This window comes from Nannospalax galili, unplaced genomic scaffold, assembly GCF_000622305.1.
Source record: "Nannospalax galili isolate Female #2095 unplaced genomic scaffold, S.galili_v1.0 scaffold1185, whole genome shotgun sequence".
Taxonomy (NCBI): domain Eukaryota; kingdom Metazoa; phylum Chordata; class Mammalia; order Rodentia; family Spalacidae; genus Nannospalax; species Nannospalax galili.
Genome location: NW_008353597.1, coordinates 1,690,355 through 1,713,653, shown reverse-complemented (window position 1 = coordinate 1,713,653; position 23,299 = coordinate 1,690,355). Strand labels below are relative to the sequence as shown.

General features: G+C 46.1%; 1 protein-coding gene across 1 annotated transcript in view; it reads right to left on the bottom strand.

Annotated features, from left to right (window-relative positions):
- Positions 1-23,299, bottom strand: part of Maml2 (mastermind like transcriptional coactivator 2) — a 355,382-nt gene that overhangs the window by 100,653 nt on the left and 231,430 nt on the right. The window contains exon 2 of the mRNA XM_008850830.3: positions 8,822-10,276. Within this exon, the coding sequence (XP_008849052.1) occupies positions 8,822-10,276 (1,455 nt within the window). The remainder of the gene's footprint in view (positions 1-8,821; positions 10,277-23,299) is intronic.

Sequence of the window (23,299 nt, the reverse complement as noted above, 5' to 3'; positions counted from 1 at the left end):
GAGTAGAACCAAGGAGACGAAGAGGGTTGGCTGGGAACCCCAATTCCTGTGCTTATACACAGACCTGAGGACCAAGAACTGGGGGAAGGCACCCAAGCTCCTAGCTTTCTACAGGTGGTGCTGTGAAAGGCAAAGTGTGGAACATGCTTGTGATCCAGGGTGGAAGGAATTGGCAGAGGACGGTAGAGGAAAGAGATCAGCCACGGTCATTCCTGCATCCTGGAAGACTCTGAAAATGGGAAATTTGCAGGTTGCACAGAAAAGCAGTGAGTGGCTTCTCTCTATTATGTGCCACTCAACTTATTGCTTGGGGAATACAGTATGGCTCAAATTCATTGTGTCAAATGCAGATACTCCATCGGAGTTCTCTAATTAGTATCTGGATCTCTCCCTCCCTCCCTCCCTCCCTCCCTCCCTCTCTCTCTCTCTCTCTCTCTCTCTCTCTCTCTCTCTTTATACTCTCTCTCTCTCTCTCTCTCTCTCTCTCTCTCTCTCTCCCCCTCTCTCCACTCACATGTAAGCTTGGTCTCCCCGACTTGAAACACAATATAAAGGTGTAAGATGAGTCACTCGTTACACCTCTTTCATCCCAGCCAACCCCAGACATTTAAACATTTGTACAGTCTATTTCTAACCTAGAACTCCTCATTGTAAACACCTTCTAAATCGCAAGTCTTTGTTCCTGTCTCTAATGAACCATGACTGTGCAAATTTCCTGATCAGTGCTCTAAACGGTTTTTTTGCTTCCTCTGGATTTCACCAAAAGAAACCACCAAGGCCTTCTACCAAATGAGTACACCTGAGAACTGATTGTAAAAAGCAAAACTAATTAGAACGGGTGCAGAGGAGGCAGAGTCACCTACGTGAAGCATCTGTCAGATTTTCCGCTAACTCTCTTGCATTTCCATCGCTAGGGCCAAATCTGTTTCTTAACCCTACACCCTTTCTTTCTCTAGTTCAAAACTTCAATAGGCTAAAGGACAGTGCATTAACCGCATAGCTCCCGTGGGTGCACACAACTCACAAAGACCTCCAGATGGGAATAAAGGAAATCATTTCCCTGACTGTGGAGTTGAGCCTTGTGTAAAATGATCCCAAGGCTAACATCCTCTCCTTGTTATTGTGTTTATTTCTTTATTGAAGGATACAGGGCTTGTTGCTTTATTCTAATTCAATCCAGTTTGCTCTGAGCAAAAATACCAGAATAGCATAACAAAATTAAAAGGAAAGTGTGATATCTAGCAAATTGAGCTCTATTCTGTGAGATGATAAACCAGCATACTTAAAATGTGGGGACTGGAGAGATGGCTTGGCAGTTAAGAGCACTGGCTGCTCTTGCAAAGAACCTGGGTTTGATTCCCATCATTCACATGGCAGCTAACAACTGTCTGTAACTCCAGTTCCAGGGGAATCTGACACCCTCTTCTGACCTCCATAGGCATCGCATGACATAGGTACACTTACACACATGAAGGCAATACACTTGTACACACAAAATATAAAGAATATTAAAAAAGAATGAATGTAGCCGGCCATGGTGGTGCATGCCTTTAATCCCAGCACTCGGGAGGTAGAGGCAGGCGGATCTCTGTGAGTTCAAGGCCAGACTGGTCTACATAGTGAGTTCCAGGACAGCTGGGGCTACAGGGAGACCCTGTCTCAAAAAAGACCAAAAAAAAAAAAAAAAAAAGAGTGAATGTGTTGGATTAGGAAAATGTCCCCATGGTTTTAATCATACTGCGCTGTTAAGGTGGTGTGTTTGTATCTATGGAGAGTCCGTGAAGCAGGAGAGATACCAAGCCTTCCATCCAAAGCTCATCAAGGGGAAGGCCTATGCCTTCTGGGTAATCTAGGGTGAGTGAGCACAAAATGGGTCATTTAGTCTTCAGTCCTCAGCACTTAATGTTTTCATCACAGGAACAAATGAGTGAAGAATTGTGGCTCCCACACATGATAAAATGAAGGCTGACTCTGAACAGGTTCTGAATCCCAACGGACCATGTTAAAGAATGAATGAATTGTCTTCAGACTTTAAAACAGCTAATCAAACTTTGCAATTGTCTGCATTAAAAGTTAAATCAGAGGCTGCAGAGACAGCTTGGTTAATAAAGTGCTTGCTTTGAAAATGTGACCTGGTTTGAGCCCCAGAACCCACAGATAAGAAGTCAGGTGTGGTAGTGTCTTTGGAATGCCAGGGCTGGGGAAGCAGAGACGGGTCACCCCAAGGCTCTCTGGCTAACCAGCCTGGCCTGGTGGACACGTTCCAGGCCAGTGAGAGATGGGCCCTGGCACAGAACAAGATGGGCAACACCTGAGGAACCAGAGGTTGACCTGTGGCCTCCACACGTGTGCCTGCACACACACAAATGTGCATACATAAAATTAATTTTTTCTTTTAATCCTTTTTTGGGATGAGAGAGAGAGAGGGGGGTACCCAAAAGCACAGCAGCAGCTGAGCCCAGCACTGAAGCACGACAGTTTTACACTTTAGTCTGCTCATTTAATTTCTAAAACTTAATGAAAGCTGCATTTCCCTCCAGTGCAGCCAGATTTCAACTTGGTTCTCAGTTATGGCGTCGGCATCCAGAATTGTGCCTTGCACTGCACAGGTGCTGGACAACTGTTTGAATCATGAATGAACATAAAGTTCTGCCAGTATTAACAACAAAGTAGATTTGAGTTTAGGCTAGAATTTTGGCTGTTGGTTCCTGGTTAGTGGGGGGGCAGGAAACTGAAGGTGTCCATGGATGCAGAGAAGAAAGTCAGTGAATTTGCCCAAAGATCCCGTTCCTGAATCAGAGTTGACTTAAGTTTTGGATTCAGGCACTGATTCTGCCTAGGAGTATATGGAATAGTGCATTCAAACATATCCAAGATCCAGACAGCACTGTTCAAGCCACCTCAACCTATTTCTTTTACTTAGGTGTTATGGTACACTGTAATACCAGACTAGTTACTAGTTGTAAATCTGAGCAAGTGCTTTGAACTTTCTGAACCCCAGTCTCCTCACCTGCTTATAAAAAAGAAAGAGGGGATTGGCAAGATGGTTCAGTGCGTAAAAGTACCTGCCACCAAACACGACAGCCTGAGTTCAATTCTTGGGGTCCACATAATGGAAGGAGAGGTTCAACTCCTTGCAAATTGTCCTTTGACTTTAAAAAAAGTAATATTTTTATGTGCATGAATGTATTACCTACAGATGTGTAAGTGTACCTGTGTTGTGCAGTGCCTGCAGAGGTCAGAAGAGGGTGTTGGATCCTCTGGAACTGGAGTTACAGATGGTTGTTAGCTGCCATGTGGGTGCTGGGAACTGAATCTGGGTCTTCTGCAAGAGCAGCCAATGCTCTTAATCACTGAGCCATCTCCCCAGCCCCCAAAGTCCTCTGACTTTCATGTGGGTGCTAAGACATGTGCATGTCCTTGTCCTTGAATAAATGCAATAACAACATTTAAAACAACAGCAATAATGAAAACTTAGAAAACAAGAAAAACACAAAGATCATTCCTACCAACTTTTCTAATCAAGATCCTTCAGCCCTAAACTTGGCATGGTGGTGCGAATTTGTAATCCTACATTTGTAAGGCAGAGGCAGAAGGAACTCAAGTTTCAGGCCAGTCTGGGCTACAGAGTAAGCCACATGTAACATCACTTATCTTAATAAAAGTACTTGAAAATTCGCTCTGCATCTTGGTCTAAGCATTAGTTTCATGGATGAGTAAAACCAGCTTTTTTCCTTGTAAACTTCAATGATAAATGACAAACTATCAAAGAGAACGTGAAAGTGTAGATTCACGCTTCTGGTCTGTCATCGGCAGCTCATAATTTGCTTGTACCAACTTTTTCCTTGTGAGGATGCAGCCAAGAAAGGTTGTGATGGAAGCCAATGGCTGAGCACCCTTGGCCACAACCACCTCGCCTCCTTCCGGCCTCTCTCCTGTCTTCCCAGACTTTAGGCCCCTTGTACTACCTTTGACACGGGCTCCTCATTCTCCTTTGATTTACAGACTGCTTTCTAGCTTCTTCGTGACCTTGGCTCTCATGTTTCTGGCTTCCCCTTGCCCTGGGTCTCATCTCTAAACCCGAGCCTCGGCACTGGCCCAGTTGGATGAGCCCTCAACTTTCAGCAGAGGTGGGGCTTGGATGCTATATTAAAACTTTGAATTCAAGATGACTTTTTCCCTTTAGAAGAGTTTTGTCTGATGCAAAGTTTCTACGCCTGTGCTTTCACTGGTCAACAACCCTTAGAGGTACTGTTCCTAGATGAGACCTAAACGATTCTTCCACCAAAAACTCAGCACATCTTAAAAACAGCTTGCTGGGTATTCATGTTTAAGGTGTGTGCAAAGTAGCTGTAGGGTGGTGAAGCAGGCAGGCCGTTCTCTTCACTGACACCAAAGGTTGATGTGGAGTGTGGAGATACAGGATATGCTTAGACTGCTAGAGAGAGCTAGGGTGAGGTTTTTAAGACTCGATTAAGGAACTTGGCTTTCGACTGAAAGGGGGAATGTGTAACTTTATGGTGCAGTCACAACAACCATCCATTCACTGGCTGCATTCCCTCCTAGAGGTTTCAGACATGGGAAATTCTAAATCAAGAACAGAATCCATTTAAGTTGCATAGATACAACGTTAGGACAAAAATATTCGCACTTTCAAGCGACTTGGCCATATGTCTCTGAGAAAGATCACTTTTTTGGTTCGAGAGGTAAGATCTTTTGGACAAAAGCCTTTTGAGCCCTAATTGCTAATAACTCACACTTTTAAGAGGTATTCGGTGAGGGTCGAGGCTGTAGTTCAGCTTGTAGAGTGCATGTCCAGCATGCACAAAGTCCTGGATTCGATCCCCAGCACTTCATAAACAGGACGTGGTGGCTCACATCTATAATTTCAGCACTCAGGAGGTAGAGGCAGGAAGTTTAAGGTCATCCTTAGCTACACAGAAAGTTCAAGGCCAGCCTGGGCTATATGTGACTGAGTCTCAAAAAATAACAGTGTGACTTGACTATGAATCAGAAACGCACATTCTTGTCTCTATGTCTTCTCCCACATCCCTGGAGTTAGGAAGGCAAGAAATTTCTGTCTAGGTGGAGGCATCTCCATTTGTCCAGCCCCCAAATAGTCATATGACAAGAATCTACTGAATACATCCTGTGAAATGTCAGTACCAGTATTTTCTTCCCAATCAAGAGAAGAGACTGCTTTAAATCACCCCAGGCGTGAAACATTGCTGGTGTGTGAACAGTTCAGTCCCTCAAGAATCACTTATATCAAGGAGGACCACCCTAAACTCAAGCCCTCCTGACCATGTAGGTTCCCATGGGGGTTCACAGGTCCAAATGAGACATTTGGCCACCTTATCAATCTATTTGGGCAAACCACAAGCAAATCATCAATGAATTTAACGTACCGTCTTGTAGCAGAGAACTGAGACTTCTGCCCTGTCCAAAGCTAAAGGGCTCCAATTAGCCAGTCCCATAGTAAAGACTCCTGGGTTTGACATCGAGTGTGACAAGCAGAAGAAAAGCTCATCAGCACTTGACCAGTACTCTCACTTAGGGTGCAGCTTTAAACTCATTCTCTCTGAGTTGTGAATGCTTAGCAGTGGACTAGATGAGGCATGTCTTAGATACACACACATCAAATGAAAAGTCCTTCTCAAAACGCCATCAACTTGTTATATCCTCAGAGCACACAGCCCTTGAAACACAGCCTCCCATATTATGGATCTCGGTTGGTTTTGACCCGAAGCAGCATTACCTAAGTGATGGTTTCTGAAAATCACCTGATAGGATGCTACCGTGGTGGTAGCAGTTTACCAAATATGGTTTACGCTCCAGAGAAAACCTTAGAGGAAATTCTGCATTAATACCAACGAACCACACAATAGCACCACCCCTAGAATGTGTCTGTCCTCTGAGGTAAAGGCTTGCAAGAGAACGACATTATTGAGCTAGAAGACCAGGTGTCTGCTCATTTTACAGTCACTGGGCTGGAAGGGACAATAAGTTCAGTCTACAAAGCTGGGATGAATGTTAAATGGAAAGCCACTGGCTGCTGGGTAGAAGAGACCTTTAGTGCCCCACCACTTCTTAAGGATGTTTTTGAAAAGATGAATACTTTCTTGGCTTATGCAGTGGAATATATGAAGAATGATTAATACCATTGAAGATATCTGTTGATTTGGAGACTGGCACACACAGCTGTGATTGGATCCTGGTGGCTGGAGTGGGGATGAAGGTTGAGTAGGCACTCAGTTGCAGTGGATCTAGGATGAAAGATGCTGGTGGCAGAGGCTCCCCAGAAGGGCTGTAGGCCACCCACCATAGATATATAGATCCTGTTGTGTGTTTTGGCTAGCTTCACAATGTTTATTCTCAGGAAGGTCAAGGATGACACAGACTTAAAAATTCCTTTCTTAATAGCGCTGAGGGCTACAGAACTCAAAAATTCTCTGTCCCCAAAGATCTTAATCCTTTATGCAGATTATGTTACTAGGGCTTAATGTTAGAAAAATAGTTTTTGACAGTCTTTTACAATGGTCTACTCTGGCCAGTCACCTCCCAGCAAATTCTCCCTGTGAGTTACAATTCTAGCATCCGGAAGTACAGGCTCTAAAGTAGATGATGAGAGCCCTTGCTTCCCTATTGATTATCTGACCTTAGAAGAGTTGGGATGACTGTTGATCCTGACTGTGCCTTAATTCTCTAACCTATAAGATGGACATAATTCCCTTTTATGAGTTGAATGAGGCACTTCAAGTTAGAGAGACAGAAGTCAGCCCAGCTGTAGAGTAAGTTGTTAAGTGCATTTTTTTACTATCTAATTTCCATTTTACAGTCAGAGAGACTGAACTGGTGGAAGCCTGTCATTGTGTTGGGTAGGAGAAGTAGCAACAAAGTTATCATCTGTTTCTGCAACATTGTTTACACCTTAGAAGTATCTCCTAGCTTATATCTGCCAGATGCCCCCGTTACATGGGAGCTTTGCTTCCTAGAGGCCTATCTAGCAGAACTCTAGAGCTGGCTCAGTGGTGAAGAGCACTGGCTGCTCTTGCAGAGGACTGGGGTTCTGTTTCCAGCACCCACATGGTGGCCAACAACCATCAGTGGCTCCATTTCCAGGGGAGCCAATGCCCTCTTCTGGCCTCCGCAAGTTTGCAGGCACAGGCGCACTTACAAACATCACCCACATGGTGGCCAACAACCATCAGTGGCTCCATTTCCAGGGGAGCCAGTGCCCTCTTCTGGCCTCTGCAAGTTTGCAGGCACAGGCGCACTTACAAACACGCAGACAAAGCACCCATACACGTAAAATAAAAATAAGTAGGGGCTGGAGAGATGGCTCAGCAGTTAAGAACACTGACTGTTCTTGCAGAAGACCAGGGTTCGAATCCCAGCACCCACATGGCAGCTAACAGCTTTCCGTAACTCCAGTTCCAGGGGATCAGACAGCTTCTTCTGTCTTTCATGGGCATTGCATGACACGGGTGCACTTACCTACATGCAGGCAATATACAAACATAAAATAAAATAAATAAAATATTAAAAAATAAGTAAAACAGTAATATCTTGGTTATTTATGACTTTTCATGATAATCAGAATCATCCTAAACATCCTCCGTAGTCTAGGTTGGGAATCATGTCATTCTAAATATACCCCAGCAGATACCACTGCTACCTTTCCCCACTCCGTGGATGGAGCATCTGTTGTGTTCCTTTAGGGGGCACAGCTACAAGTGTCAAGAAAGAGTGTGAACCCGTGTGCACCCAGAGCAGAAAGCTTAAATGAGGCACATTAGTTTTGTAATGTGTTATTAAGTGATCTAAAACTGCCTGTTTCAAAAAAGGATTATAAAATTATTATGTATATTAATATATTGTAAAATACATATATGAGTCTATCCAGGTCCATTAACATAGCCTATAATTAAAACACACATATACACATATATCACACACACACCAGACATATATACACATTACACACACATACACACACACACAAAACACATACACACCATATACATACCACACATACACATACATACACACCACATACATACCACACACACACATATACCATATACAAACCATATACACCCACACTCTATTTTATGTAAAACCAAAGGAGATAATACCATTACAGATTTACTTCTGTTTTATTTATTTTGCTGTGTTCATGATAATCTCATTTTTTACCACTTAACTCAGGCACCATATCTCTGGCAGCCTTTCCTACTGTGCCTGTGCTGGGGAAGACGCCCAACCTCTGACCTCTCCTATCTTCCTCCCTAGTGTTACAGTGAGAGTTTAAAAAGCTTGGCCCTCTCTCCGGATGATGCCTGCAGACTTAGGACCGATGATCAGATCATATGCAGGAAGCCCTGCACGATCTTTCAGGAGAGGCTGGGATTGAGACATGGCAGTTGGCTGGGGCAGATAGAGATATGTGCTGTTAGCACCGCCTCGGGCCTTATTCCAATACTCAGCATTAATCACTGTGTCTTGTACACAGCAGCACTCAGGAAGTGGGTACTGACCTAATGTCTGATTTTCTGGGTGGATAAATGAACATCAGGCATATCAGAATCTGATTGACAAATAGATGTGTCACCAAGGCATAAGTTGCAAGAATCAGGTCCTAACAACAACAACACCCTGTAAGGAAACGGGGTTCCCAAGAGAACCAAGCTCACAGGAACCTACCAGGACCCCTGCTGTTTCCCATCTTAAGCGTGTCTCACTACAAGCATAATCCTAGTAACCAAAACATACAAAGCCAACGTTGGGAACTCTGAGTGTGCAGTACCACAGCCCTTACCTGCCGGTGCTGTTGGGTGACTGGATAGCTCAGGCCTGTGATGGGTGGATTCTGCATTTTCTGAAGCAGGATCTTTTGCTGAAGAGGCAAGGGTGACCTTAGCAAAGGCTGGCTTGATGCAGGTTGGGTGGGTTGGGATGGTGGTGGCTGCGGCTGCGGCTGCTGCGGCGGCTGCTGCGGCTGTGGTGGCTGCTGAGTGTAGTGTAGGAGAGAAGGCTTGCTCTGGGAAGGCAGAGCAGAAGGCATCTGTTGGCTTGCTTGATCGGAGTTAAAGTGAAACAAGGGCTTGGTGCCGCCGTGCCGGGGCTCCAAGGCTGCATGTGGGTTATTAATAAAGCTCCGGCTGAGATCCTGAGGCTTTTGCTGCAGGAGCACATCCAGGTGCCCAGCCTGGGTCGAAGGGCTGGCCTTGTACATGTAGTTGGCCACTGCCTTTGACTGGCTGCTGCTTCCAGCTCCCCCAGGCATGGGCGAGCCCTGTGGGCTAAATGGCTGCTGGCCGAAGGAAGAACTGGGGATTTTCTCTTGCACAAAGGGCCCGGGCGAGGGGACAGCAGAAGACTGAAACGCTGACCAGTTGGGAGGCGGCGGCTGCGGCTGCTGCTGCTGTTGGTGCTGCTGCATCCGGGCATGCTGAAGGCGGTTAGCAGCTATCTGCTTGAGCTGCTGGGCATGGGATACCTCCTGCCAGCTTGGCAGGGCCCGGCTTGAACCTGATGCTGTCTGAGGCTGAGCTTGGCTCTGAGGGACTGTAGGGACTGGGGATGAAGTGGAGAGGGCAGAGTTAGCCAGGGAGAATGCAGGGCCAGCTGATGGGGGCCTCAGCTGGGGAGACCCCGAGGGGCCCTGGGCCAGGCCAGGTGAGTATTCACTTTTAATCACGATCTTCTCTCCAGGCAGGGAGGGTCTGGGTGTGCTCCTCTGGCTTTGCTGACCCAAGTCAATACCGAAGGGGTCATCCTGCTTGATGGTGGCATTGATCATGTTCTCCAGTTCTAGATCGCTCATAGGAGGCACTGAGATGTTGGTCAGTTCATTGAACAGTTCCTGTAGCTCAGGATCCATCAGTTGCTCTCCAGGGTCATCTCCATACCTACTAGTGAAAATATTCTCCTGGGTCATTTGACCCTCCATGTGTTTACTGCAAGATACAGTCTCCCCTGGCTCCTTCTTCACCTCCTTTAAGCCCATGGTGAACATACTGTTGCCAGGAGAGTGTGCAGGGGGTGGCAGAGTGGTAGTCTTTCTCAGGGCCGCATGGCTCATGGGCAAGGCCCCTGGCATCATCTGACTTTGTCCATTATTTACTGGCAGGCCCCCCTGACCCGTAGAAAGGTTCTCCCCAACCCGGATCCTCTTGATATCAAGGAACAAGTTGTCGACAAAGCCATTGGGCCTCTTGCTGCAGGCAGGAGACGGGCTGATGGCTTGCTTTCTTTTCAAGGAACCCTGGAGCTGAAAGACAGAAAGGAAACAGGAAAGCAAGGCATGAGATGCCAATATAGTTATACTTTTATTTTTTACTTTACATTTTTTTATTTCTGAGAACTTTGGACATGAGTATCATCTTTGTATTATTTCCTACCTCCTAGTCCCCCATCAAACCCTCCCGACCTCCCACTCCCTCTCAATTTCTTGTCCACACACACACACACACACACACACACACACCATATACCGAATTCCTTTTGTCATGTTCATGTGCACCTGGGTTTAGGGCTGTCCATTTGAGATTAGATAACCTCTCAGGGAGCTAGTCCCTAGAGAAACTGATTAGTTATACTTTTAATCAAGAGCAGAGTATATTTAATTTTTTAGCTTTTAATTTTATTTTAACTTTTCTGGAGATACTAACTCATTTGTCTCAGGCTGGCCTTGAACTTGCTATGTAGCTAAGGATGACCTTGAACCTCTGATCCCTTCTGGTTCTGCCTTCCCAACAACTAGGATTACAGATGTGTCCCATCATGCCCAGTTTATGAGGTGCTGGGATTGAACCCAGAGCTATGTGCAGGTTAGGTGTGCAGGTTAGGTAAACCCTCTACCACCTGAGCTACAGCCCCTACCTCCAACATTGTATGTCTTTTCCATTTAGGCACAAGATAGGGGGAAATTACATGGATGAAGCATACCGTAGAGCACAGCAAAATACAGAAGCAAACCAGAATACGATGACGTTCGGTTTGAGGCACTGCAGTCCCCATGACTGGCGCACAGGCTAACAGATGAAGGATTCTCCTAACATATGAGGTTATTCACGGCACCCAAACATGTTTTTCTTTTACCAGAATTGAGAAAAATATCTCACATGCATGCACATGTAATCCCAGGCAAATACACACGTTCTAAACGCCCATAGTTGACCAAGTTGGAAAGCGCCAGTTAGGTCTAAAGTAGTACGAAATTTCTAGGTTTTTCCCAGCTCCTCCTTCCTCTCACCTGAGACCTAGGTACCTGTGTATACTGTCCCTGGCAACAACACTGTGTGGACACACAGACACATGGGGTTAGCATTTAATGAGACACTGTACACACAGGTTTTCCCAGAACTCATTTCTTCTGCTGTCTGTCTCTAAATCTTGTAACAAAACCAAGGTACTGAGAGGCAGTACTGCATGGGTGTTCAGAGTGCAGGCCCTGAGTAGACTAAGTCATGCTCACATCCTGTGCTGTCACTGGAAAACTTACATTTCTGAGCCTCAATTTCCTAATCTGGAAAATGGGCACAATAGCACTTAATTCACAGGAAGAACCAGATAATGCATGTAGAAGTTTAGCATATATACTTGCTATAGTAACTCCACAAACCATAGTTTAAAGGAAAAGTTTATGGCTTATTACATTCCAATTTTGTTGTTTTTGTTTTTGAAACAGGGTCTCGTGTGTAGCCCTGGTTGTCCTTGAACTCACTATGTCAGACCAGGCTGGTGTGGAACTCACAGAAATACATCTGCCTTTGCCTCCTGAGCACTGGGATTTAAGGTGAGTACCACCACGCCTAGCCTGGATTCCTATGTTCTGAAAGGAGTTTATCTACACAACCACAAGTCTGTGCAGTTCTTGAGGGTCAAAGTACTGCACTGACTGAGCCAGTGAACAGACTGAACTTTCTGAACCTCACACCCACTGAGCAAGGCTCAAGGACTACACGGCCACTCCACAGTGTTTAAAGGGGATAAACATTCACCACTGCTCCCCGGCAGACAGTGTGTTTGTCTCTCAAGAGAGGCTGTATCTTGCAGCTCGGCATTCCCAGAGCTGCTGAGCGGTCGGGATATTGAAAGCAGCTGAGGCAGACATGCCTCTCAGAAAATTCCATTGCCTCTCTCTTCACTTCTTGTTTGCAGCCACTCCCTCACCCTCTTGAAGACTTCTAGGCAGCCTAATTAAGAAAAGGAAATTCATATAACTGCCTGTACCTTATAGGCCATGGATTTTAAACAGGTGACTTGTCTTAATCTTCAGAACGGCCCCATTGGATGTACATTATCATTTCATTTTATAGATAAGGAAAGCAAGTCTCAGAGAGGTAAAGTCACTTTGCTAAGGTCACGCAGCTAGTTAATGGCAGACCCAGGATTTAACTGAAGGTCTGTGTGGGTCTCAAGCCTGTGTCATTTCATTCAGCTTGTCTAGGGCTAAGGTTTACTTGGCATGGAGGTCAGTGGCAGTGAGCACAGAGCCACCTTAGAACTCAGGTAAAGAGAGAAGGGATTGGGAAGGTTTGGGATACAGCGGAAGGCTGAATGTGAAACTTATTCCCTGCCACCTAACTGCTAAGATCTGTTCTGGTCACCCTGTCCCTCACCTGGCTTGTCTACTCACAGATGCACGGAACTATGATGAAGTTTCGGTGTTGGTAAACAGGGCATTGACTGTTCACAGTGGCTGACTGGTGACTTGGGAGAGGAACCCGACTCAATCAGGGCAAGCCCGTTCCTTCCCTGGAAGTTCTAGATGTGGAGAGAGTGAGACCAGACCCTCTTGGCTGCTGCTTAGTGAGTTATCAAGCTTAGGAGCTGTTGTTCCAGGACATCAACCAAAGGTATAGAGGAAGTGAGCCATAGAGAGGCCGGGCAGAGCAGAGTCTGGGTGTGAGCCCTTCACTTTCTCTGATACATTATGGAATCTTTATAGTGATGTCCCCTGTGGCTGGAGCTAAGAGGAATGAGACTTCAGTTGCTTTCTGCTAAGTCCCTGGAGATGTGACATTCAGTGCCAGGCAGTCTGCAGCAGGGCCGGGACAGTCTTTGTTCCTGCATGAAATGTTTTCCCCATCCACTTCCCTGTTCTGTCTTGTCTATGTGCTGGCTAATGTGAACCAGCACTGCAGCTGACAATCAAGGTGGCCACAGTGTGTCCTGGGGTCGGGATGAGCCAGGACCAGAGATTCGGCCACGTTACTTGTGGTTCGTTTCAACTTAAGCTGCAGTTGAAGGTTCTTTTACACCAACAACAAAAGGAGATGTTCTTCTTCCAGGTTTGGGTTATGGCCTCTGATTTATTTCCCACTGCTTTGAAAAACAAATCAAAAACCCCAAAACCTGTTCTGCCAGATTCTCCCACTAAGCCAGCCACTCCCTGAGGCACAGCAGGCAGTGTGGGAAGCGCTCTGACTCTCCAGACCACCAGGAGTGTGGAAGCTCAGGAGGAGCAACTGCTGTGTTGGTCCTGGTAACAGAGTCCTTTATTCAGGGCCCATGTTCCAGGATTGAGCTAAGCGCTTCACCTGGGTGATCTCACTAAATTCTCACAGCTCTCAGATTCTGCGGAACAATCGTCTCAGTATTGTTTTAGTGTATTGACCCTTTCCATCTGCAGATGAGAAGGTGAAGTGTAAAGACTGGGTAACAATTAGTGACAATGAAATCAGAAATCAAGAAATGTCCATGGTCGAGTTTGCTCTCCGTAGTAAACGGGACCTCCGTTCTCAAAGAGCTAAACGCCACCCACATCCACACACTGAGAGGCCAGAGACCTGAGGCGGATTCTGACACTGACTTAGCCACATTAGCTGGAGATTTCACTTCTCTGGGGCACAGTTCTCTCAGCTGTAATAAAATTGCCTCTGGGGTCACTTCCTGCCAAGATCTAGACGATGGGGAGCATTGAGGAGAGAGGCATGAAGATAGCTGCTGGTCACAGCTGAAGGGATGCCTAGAATCAGGACTGGAGGGTGATGTGGCTCCATGAAGACAGAGAGATGTCATCAAAACCCAAGTGGGGGCTGGGGACGCTGCTCAGGGGTGGAGTACTCGCCTGGCATGTGTGGAGCCCTAGGGCCAATCCCAACACTGAAGAAACAAAACAAACAAAACCCACTGGGCATGATACTTCACTGACAGAACTTTGGGGAAAGTTTGTGTTGGAGAGAGGCTGTGTTCCACCTTCTAGAAGTTTCTAATCATAGCTATCTTACTAAAACCCATCAAATGCACAGATGCAGTAGGCATACACCAACTCTGAACACAGTGCCATCTAAACGATCCTCAAAGCCCACCTTTTACTTTGAAGTATTTCCTGTGCTAGAGTAAATGTCTTCCATCAGACACATGGGCTTGAGTTAGGATCCATCTTAACAGAATTTCTTAAAGTCCCCTGTCAAATGCAGCTGAGGAGGAAGAGAGCTAGTCATTAAAGCCTCAGTGAGAAATGCAATACCAACTTACTGAAGAATAAGGTCCTAAGGGAAGAAAACTTACCAGTGGAATGACAGATAACGAAGGCTTTAATCAATGAAGGTTTTAAATGTAGAGGGATGGGGTTGGACTAGAGGACTTGGGAGATTGTGAGCCAGGAAGACGGGAATGTTAGAATGTGTAGGACAGTATATGTCCTAGGGCCAGCGGGGCCAACCAGTTCTGGAGAGCAGTTACTCACACTGACACAGTGGAAGAAGGATCTCCAAAATGCCTTTCTATCTTAGGCTGACTTGCCCATCATGATGGACACAGTGCCCAGGGCCACAGCAGACTTCAGGCCTACTAAAATGATTTGTTAATTCATCTGAAAATGAAAGCAAATAGTGAGCTTTTAAAGTAAATAAGTGTTTCCATATATTGTGATGGTTAACATCAACTGTCAACTCGTCAGGGTCTAGAATCACCTAGGAGACACGCCACTGAGCCTACCTGTGAGGGGTTCTAGATTAGGATAACCCCTGAGTGTGGATAGCACCATTCCGTTGCCTGGAGTCCTGAACTGAATTAAAAAGGAGAAAGTGAGCTGAGCACCAGCATCCATCTCCCTCTGTTTCCTGAGTGTGGCTGTGATGTGACCAGCCGCCTCATGCTGCCAGGCCCCCCTGCTATGATGGACTGGATCCTCGAACCCTGAGCCCAAATAAACCCTTCTTCTTTACTGAAGTTGCTTTCATCAGGTATCTTGTGACAGCAGCATGACAAGTAACTCATATAAAATATAATAATAATAATTTATCTTTATGCCAAATCTGCTCCAAAACACAATTTTTAATATTTTTTCAAGGAAGAAAATATTCTCAAATTAAAAAGGGCCAAGGCCCACAGAAGGCCCACACGTAACAACCACAGCACACTGAAAGCTTTTCTTTTTTCTTTTTTCCTTGCTTTCTTTCTCTTCATTCTCTCCTCCCACTTCTTCTTTGTGGTACTAGGGGTTGAACCCAGGGCCTCATGCATGCCAGGTGAGTGCTCTACTACTGAGCCCCGACTTCAGCCTTGAGTCCATTTCTGGACAGGCATTCTATTGGGGTGAGTGTCACTGAATTATTTCACAGCACTCCAAAGCTTGTGAAGGAACTGTGGCTCCTGGGATTATGACAGGAACAGCCAGGGGTGGTGGTGCACACCTGTAATCCCAGTCCTGGAGGCCGAGGCAGGACGTTCATAAGCTCAACACCTGCCCATGTTGTATAGCAAGACCCCTTGTCAGGCAGAAGACAGCAGTGCTGTGAGGCAGTGAGCCAGCACAGGGTGACCAGGCCCCAGTGACCTGCGTCTTGATTGCTGACATTCTGCTCGCTTCCCGGTCAGCTTCTGCCTTACCTCATCCCAAACTGTTCTGCAGAGTGTGCAGAATGAATCAAGACATAAGAGCACTGCAGTGAAGATGCACTGCATGTCCAGGGCACAAGGAAGGACATTTGGGACCCCTGAGGATGATGGCAGGGAGAGAACGGTGACATCATTGGCTAGAGGTTGATGGTGAAAGTTCAGTATGTCACCCCTGCAACTCCATTATAAGAAAAGAAAGGGACAAGGGCTCACTCCACCAGTGAAAGAGATTTATTAAGCACCCAGAGAAAGTTCTCAGCCATATCCTATCAAATCATTCCTGGCATAAAGGAGACGAGGAGATGTTGCAAATGACCAGGCTGGTGTCAGGATGCAAAAGCCTTCAGTCAGTGCCATACTCTCCACACTGCCTGTGCACTGAAGAGCGCTGTGTGTGTGCGCGCGTGTGCGTGTGTGTGTGCGTGTGCGTATGCGTGCGTGTGCGTGTGTGTGTGTGTAAGGGTGTTGCTTATGCTTGAAGAGCATTTTTAATTTCACATAAAAAATCCAAAATTGCCACGTTGATTGTGCGTGTGTGTGTGCGTGTGCAAATGCGTGCGTGTGTGTGTGTGTGTGTGCGTGTGCATATGCGTGCGTGTGTGTGTGTGTGCGTGTGCAAATGCGTGCGTGTGCGTGTGTGTGTGCGCATGTGCGTGTGTGTGTGCATATGCGTGCGTGTGTGTGTGTGTGTGCGTGTGCATATGCGTGCGTGTGTGTGTGTGTGTGCGTGTGCATATGCGTGCGTGTGTGTGTGTGTGTGCGTGTGCATATGCGTGCGTGTGTGTGTGTGTGTGCGTGTGCATATGCGTGCGTGTGTGTGTGTGTGTGCGTGTGCATATGCGTGCGTGTGTGTGTGTGTGTGCGTGTGCATATGCGTGCGTGTGTGTGTGTGTGTGTGTGTGCGTATGTGTGTGTGTGTGTGTGTGTGTGTGTAACGGTGTTGCTTATGCTTGAAGAGCATTTTTAATTTCACATAAAAAATCCAAAATTGCCACGTTGATTTTGAGATTTTTGCAATGCATGCACCCTTTCATAGTCACCTGCACGTTCCTTTGGGGTGTGACCTTGCACACAACAAGTCCAGTCTGGTTTGCGCACCACCCAGGAATCTTGACTTTCTTGCTGAGATCCAGAAAGCTGTTGCTTTTAATCCCCACGCAGCCCTCAGTCTTCTACCTGAATACCTCTCTGATTGTTTAGGTCTACCGTCTCTGCTGGGGTAGACATAAGTCTGCTCAGGCCAATGTCCACAAACAGTGACCTGTCTTCCCCAGGGCAGGGGATGGGGGTGCCAAGAACACTTATGGACGACTGGGGTCCGTCAGTAAACAGCTCCATTTCAAACAGCTGGGCTTCACTCTTCCGAAGGACTGGAAACAAACTTACTGGAGGGATTTGAAAATGCCATGGTTGCACAATCCCCTGGTTTTTGTTTCTTTCCCTGCCCCTATCCCTTTCCACAAACTAAATGCATCCTTTGTCTTCTGTGCTGCCCTAGAAACAGGGAATGTGCCATACAAAGGTAACAATTCAGTCCATAGGTCACATTCTCCCCCCTCCCCAAATAGATTCCTGTCTTTCTCAACCAGGCATACACACAAGAACCAAATGTGCAGCTGTCTGGAGACTGAAGGGTTTATCTGGGTCCCACCATCTGTGAGCTTTCCTCAGGGCTAATTAGAGATGGGATTGGGGCTAGAAGGAGGTAAAGGCCAAGATGTGATTTTCTATTTGATTGTTTATGTCAAATGTTTGGGATCTTGGAATAATAAATTTGAGTTCATCAAAATCCTTGAAGGTGTAATTCCTCCCGGGCCTTCATTTCCCTTGGGAAGTATCTCTTCCAACTTCACCTTCAACCCGCAAACCATCCACTGAGGGGAAAGAGGGGTTGGAGATTTTTGGCCTTTGCCTAAAATCTTAAAAAGCTTCCATTTCCTTTTTGGTGCTTGGAGTTCTGAAGTCTCTGTATTGCTAAGTATTGCTAGTTGTTCATATAGCAACCAAGTGTGTCCAACCAGAACGTAAGCTCTGGAAATGTGGGTCCTGGGTCTCACAACTCACCACGCTCCTGATAGTGCTTACCATAGGCTTGGTGTGACTAAAGTGCTTCTTAAAAGAGTTCTTTTGTTTATTTTGGTTCTCAGGATGGCAGATCCTTTTCGGCACTGAGTCAAGTGATGGTAAGAAGTCTGTGGCTTGTGGGGAGTATTTGCATGTCCAATTCATAAGCAACACATTTGGTTTGAGTGATCATGTCCTTTGGGGGAATGGAAAGCCCAGAGAACTGGGCTGCTGACAAGGATTTACCACCATCAAAGTGAAGCAAAACTGAAGGGCGTGGGAGGCGTGGCGAGGGACACAGGTGGACCTGCACCCCCTGAGGGGGTTCCTGGCAAGGGCTGCAGTTCAGAGCCTCATCTTGACTCCCATCATGCTTGGGGAACAGGCTGGAGCTGCAGGGCTGCAGAGTAGTGGGCATGTGGCTTCCTGTGCGGATTTTAGAGACTTTTGCTCCTTCAAGAAAAGTTGTGAGACTTGTGCTAGTTGGTTGGGAGTTTTGTTGTTGTTAGTAGATGAGCTACAGAAAGCATATCAGACCTAGCTGACATTTTTTCCCCAGTAACTTTGCTCTGTAAGATTTGGACTCTGAATAAAGAATTTTCATAACTTTAGTAAAAAATAAGAACTATTCTTTATGAAATCCAAGATAAAGGTTGTTTACTATTTACATTTGAGGACACACACACACACACACACACACACACACACACACGGCTGACTTTTAGTTTGCTATGTAGTGCAGTTGGTCTCAAACCCACAATCCTTTTGCTCACGAATGCTGGGATTATAGGTGGATGCCACCATATTCAACCCAAGGTTTTATATAGAATCAAAAGTGCTACAAATTCAGAATCTTGCAGGGAAAACCAACAAACATATTATCCCTCTAAAGATACTGTGAAGATACCTCATATTCTAAAAGTTCATTGATGTCTTTCCTCTGTCTCCCTATCTTAGATTTAAAGTCTGGCTTATAGATTAATTAAAAGGCTTAGAATTCACCTCAGGAACATACTCATCATGAGGGGCCCTTCATGGCAGACCTGACTGTACACTTCCACCACCCCCCGCCCCCGCAGCTCCCAGAAGTGTCACTTCTGAATTTATCCTCTCCCAGCAAAGTATTCACTGGGGAAGACGAGAACCAGCCTAGAGATGGAGGCGTCGTCTGTCATTAAGGTAAATGGAGGCTGCTGGATCTGTACAGAGCATGAGATTCAGCTGCTCATGACCTGCGTTTCCAAGTGCTGCTTTCTTATTTACTGCACAAACCTCAGGCAGCCACTTCCATCACCTGTACAATGGGGACAGTGCTAGTATATCTTGGGGTTTCAGTGACATGTGTATAAAGGACCAGCAACCTCCAAGCTCAGTTTTTCTATACGGGAGGCAGACTTTAAAACTTTATTTTTATTTTATGTGTATAAGTGTATCGCCTGCATATATGTAAGTGCAATGCTTATAGAGGTCAGAAGAAGGCATTGGGTCCCCTGGAACTGGAGTTAGGGACTGTTGTTAGTTGCCATGTGGGTGCTGGGAACTGAACTAGAGTCCTCTGTAAGAACAGCCAGTGCTCTTAACTGCTGAGCCATCTCTCCAGCCCGAGAAGCAGACTTGAAACTAAGCTTGTCTGAGATGTTCTGCTGTCACTCTGATGTCCTGTGTGCCAGGCACAGGCTAGGAAAAGATTAAAATTCATTTTCTCCTTATCTGTAAGATTGTAATTCTCATCTTCTGTAATTGGTATTAAGTATGAACAGTGATATAAACAGATCATACTTAATACCAATTATAGACGATAAGAATGCCCATGTCTTATTGTTGTTATTAGGACCAAGTCACTGATGCTCAAAAAGAGCCCAGAAGCTTGCTCTTCAAGCATCACTGGGAAGGAGGAGGAATAAGATGCTCAGGAAATCTATGGTAATGTCCCAATAAAACCCAATGCCTTGCACAAAAAACATTTGGCTTTTTGACACAGATATTGCTATGTAGTCCAGGCTGGTGTCAAACTCATGATCCTTCCCTTTCAGCCTCCTGAGTGCTAGAATTGTAGGCATACAGCACTTTGCCAAGACCCAGTATGTATTCATAACAAAATCCTTCATTCTCAGTGAATGCTAGAAGTAACAAAAACAAGCAAACGAAAAAGAAAGGGCTGGTCTGCCTGAGCACAAAGTAAAGAGCAGCTGTACAATGTGATCGCTGCTCTGCAGAACTGTGCATGGGGTGAGTTGTAGAGAGGAGGGAATTCTGCCTAAGAAACCGAGGAAAGGAATCCTGTGTTCTCACCATGATAGTCCTCAAATATCCAAGCAGATATGATGCTCCAAGGTATTCTAATGGACTTCCAATATTTGCTCATTCATTCATGCAAACAGATTCTAACTTAGCATCAATTATGCTTTGATAAGAATGCCCGTGTAGTAAGATTGTTGGAAGGACAGAGTCTTCAGAGTTCAGAATGAGTGTAGAAGGTTGCTCTTAGAATATTTTTGGTTAGAAGGGAGGGTGAGTGTGATCATGACAGTGTAAACAAATTCTAATGCAAAAGGACTGCTTAAATCAAAATACCATGACACATACAGGAAAGTACTGTAAGGAGATCTACTACTTTGTATATTAACTTTAAAAATGGATTTAGGTGGCGTAAAAAGCCAGAGGAAAATGTATTAACTCAAAAATCACCTGAAAAAACACATACAATATTTGAACATGAGTGAAGGTATGTATCTGAAGGCTACATAACAAGAAACACAGTGCCAGACAGGAGAAACCTCCCTTTGAGTTGTTGATCAGGGTAGTCCAGAGACGCCCGAAATAACACAGGCTATTGCCGGAGTCTTTGATGACCTCCCAGAACTTGAAGGTAAGACCCGATTGCTGAAGACAGGACGTACTCCAGTCACAGAATTTGGAGCAATGGAGCTGTAATTGGCCTGAAGGCTGCCTTCTACCTGAAGGTTGGCTCTCATAGTTCTAGAAGACACTATGCAAGTTGCTAAGGGATAAAAATCAATCTGTGGTCCAGCCCAATAACAACGACTGAAACCGCAAACTACCTGGTGCAGTAGTGGCGCTGTTATCTAGGAGGTAATCAACAGCTGTCTACTTGGACTTAAACCCTCTTAATGGGAGGGAACTCATGGGTGGCACTGTAAACAGAAGCAAATACACATGGCTGGAGAGGTTATAGATCCTAGAGAAAATCCTCTCTCTGTCATATCTCTAGACAAATGAAATTTCTTACTATGTGTTAAATATAGATCCTTATCTTTACAGACAAGTAAAGTGTACACCACTCATCAAACACACAGAGAATATATGTCTGAGAGATGCCCAGCCCTACACACTTACAGTATAACCTCTATGCCTAAGGCTCATGGAACATAACAGAACAGGGGTAGAGAGAAGCTTCCTTATACAACAGAGTGCGATACACACAGGAGGCCACAACTGGCTAAGTTTTAGAGAATAAGAGACTGTAGAGTCTGTGTCCCTGGATAGGACTCCTATACTAAACCTCACCCCACCCATGGCTCAGGGACCATTGCAGAAGAGGGGGTGGAAAGACTGTAAGAGCCAGGGTTGGGGCCTGAACAAAAGGAAACAGAGGCTTTCAGGCCTCTGGGAACTTGCTCATGAGTTGCAGCAATGGTGACAGCATGTGTAAGTCCCATGCTGACTCAATCAGACAAAAACACAGCATAGAGTGGGGGAAATGGGCACCAGGCCCCAACCTGAGCCGAGGAACTATTGATAGTGATTACTGCGGGATGAGGGGGAGCAGATCTTCTTTAAGGGAGAGACTCTACATAGGCTGACTAGACTAGACTCCAGTGGAGAAACTTGCACTGAGGGCCCTCTGGGTACAAATGCTTGACTGGACAGTACTTAACATAGTACTTAACACAGCTGTGGGGGACAGGGAGTCAGCGGGGGCAGGGAGGAGGCCTACATTTTATTCTGATTGATCATACGAAATGTATAAAACTTTGGGAAAAAACACAGAAGTACATCATAAAATTGAAAAAAAAAAAGATTTTTAAGAAGCTCAAAGTAGAATTTCTTTCCCATTAAATGATATCATTCCAGCTGCATTCGTTGACAACGATGTCCTTGGTCATCCTGAGTGGTCACCACAATCACTGCTAGGCAGAGCAGGGACCCACAGGATCCTTTCAGAGATGGACTCCGGACAGCAAACACAGAAAAGAACATGGGATCCTCCAAAAGCCCAAAGGGGGAAAAATAGCTGTTTTGTGCAGAAATACTTTAACCATGACTCACTTTTTGCCCAAAATATATCGAAGTCAATCCAAAGTAAACGCTATGTCTAAAATGTTGGTGACGCGTTTGGAACGTTCCTCTCAGCAGAATGTTCAGCACACTAAGCAGCACTGGTCCTGAGCCTGCCCGATCTCCTCCACGTGGACGGTCCAGACCCAGAGCCTCCACTGCAAGGCCTCGCTCAGAGCCCAGCCTGCCTTGTCATACTCTTTGGCTCTGCTGTGATGACTTTAGCACTTCTTGCTTCTGGTTATTCTTGGCAACTGGCTCAGGTGTGTGAGTTTTTCACTTCAGTACGATTTCAAAAGTCAACAGAAGAGACAGTACTCTGTGCTTCCCGTCGCTCCAGGAGCCCAGCACAGCCCCAGGCTAGGGAAAGCCTCACTGACTGTCTGCTGATTTGTTTTATTGAGCAGCTGGTGGTCTGGGAAGTAGGTTGAATGGTGTATGGGCCTGCTGTGTTTCCTGGCCCACGGTGCCGACCCACATCCCCTTTGTAAGCCTCGCTGGCTGCTCACACCCCCTGGTCCTGCTATAGAGCGGCAGGGGTGGGAAGGAGCAGGGCGGCTGCTTTCTGTGCACGTGGGAACCAGACCCCCTCCGAATGCTGGCCGGTATCCGTCAGCCTCGGCGGCAGAGTGAGCTCTAGGACTGTGTTCAGTGTTGGGGTTGGAGTGGGGCTACTACCAGCCCCATCTTTTCATAGCGCGGCATCAAAGCCCTTAGTTTCACCGCAGCAGTTTCGACCCTCGGTGACCCAGCTGACTTAGCGATATCAAAAGTCCCTGCTTCCCAGGCTCTGTCTCTAAGTCACAGTCTCCTCCCTCTTCAGTCTTCCTCTGCTTTCAGCATAATGAGCTACTGAGACTCTGACTCCAGCTCCGTTCTGAAGACTCTGACCTTTCATCTTGCCTCTTTCTGGTCCTCTGTGTTTTCCACATAGCGACAAAAGCTACATCCTACTCAGACCCAACATCCAACTTCACCACAGTCACACTGTTCCCTCCCCTCCTGTCCCCTCCCTTCCTGTCCCCTCCCCTGGGCTCCCCTCTATTCCTTTCCCCTTTCCTCTCCCCTTGTTTTTCTCTTT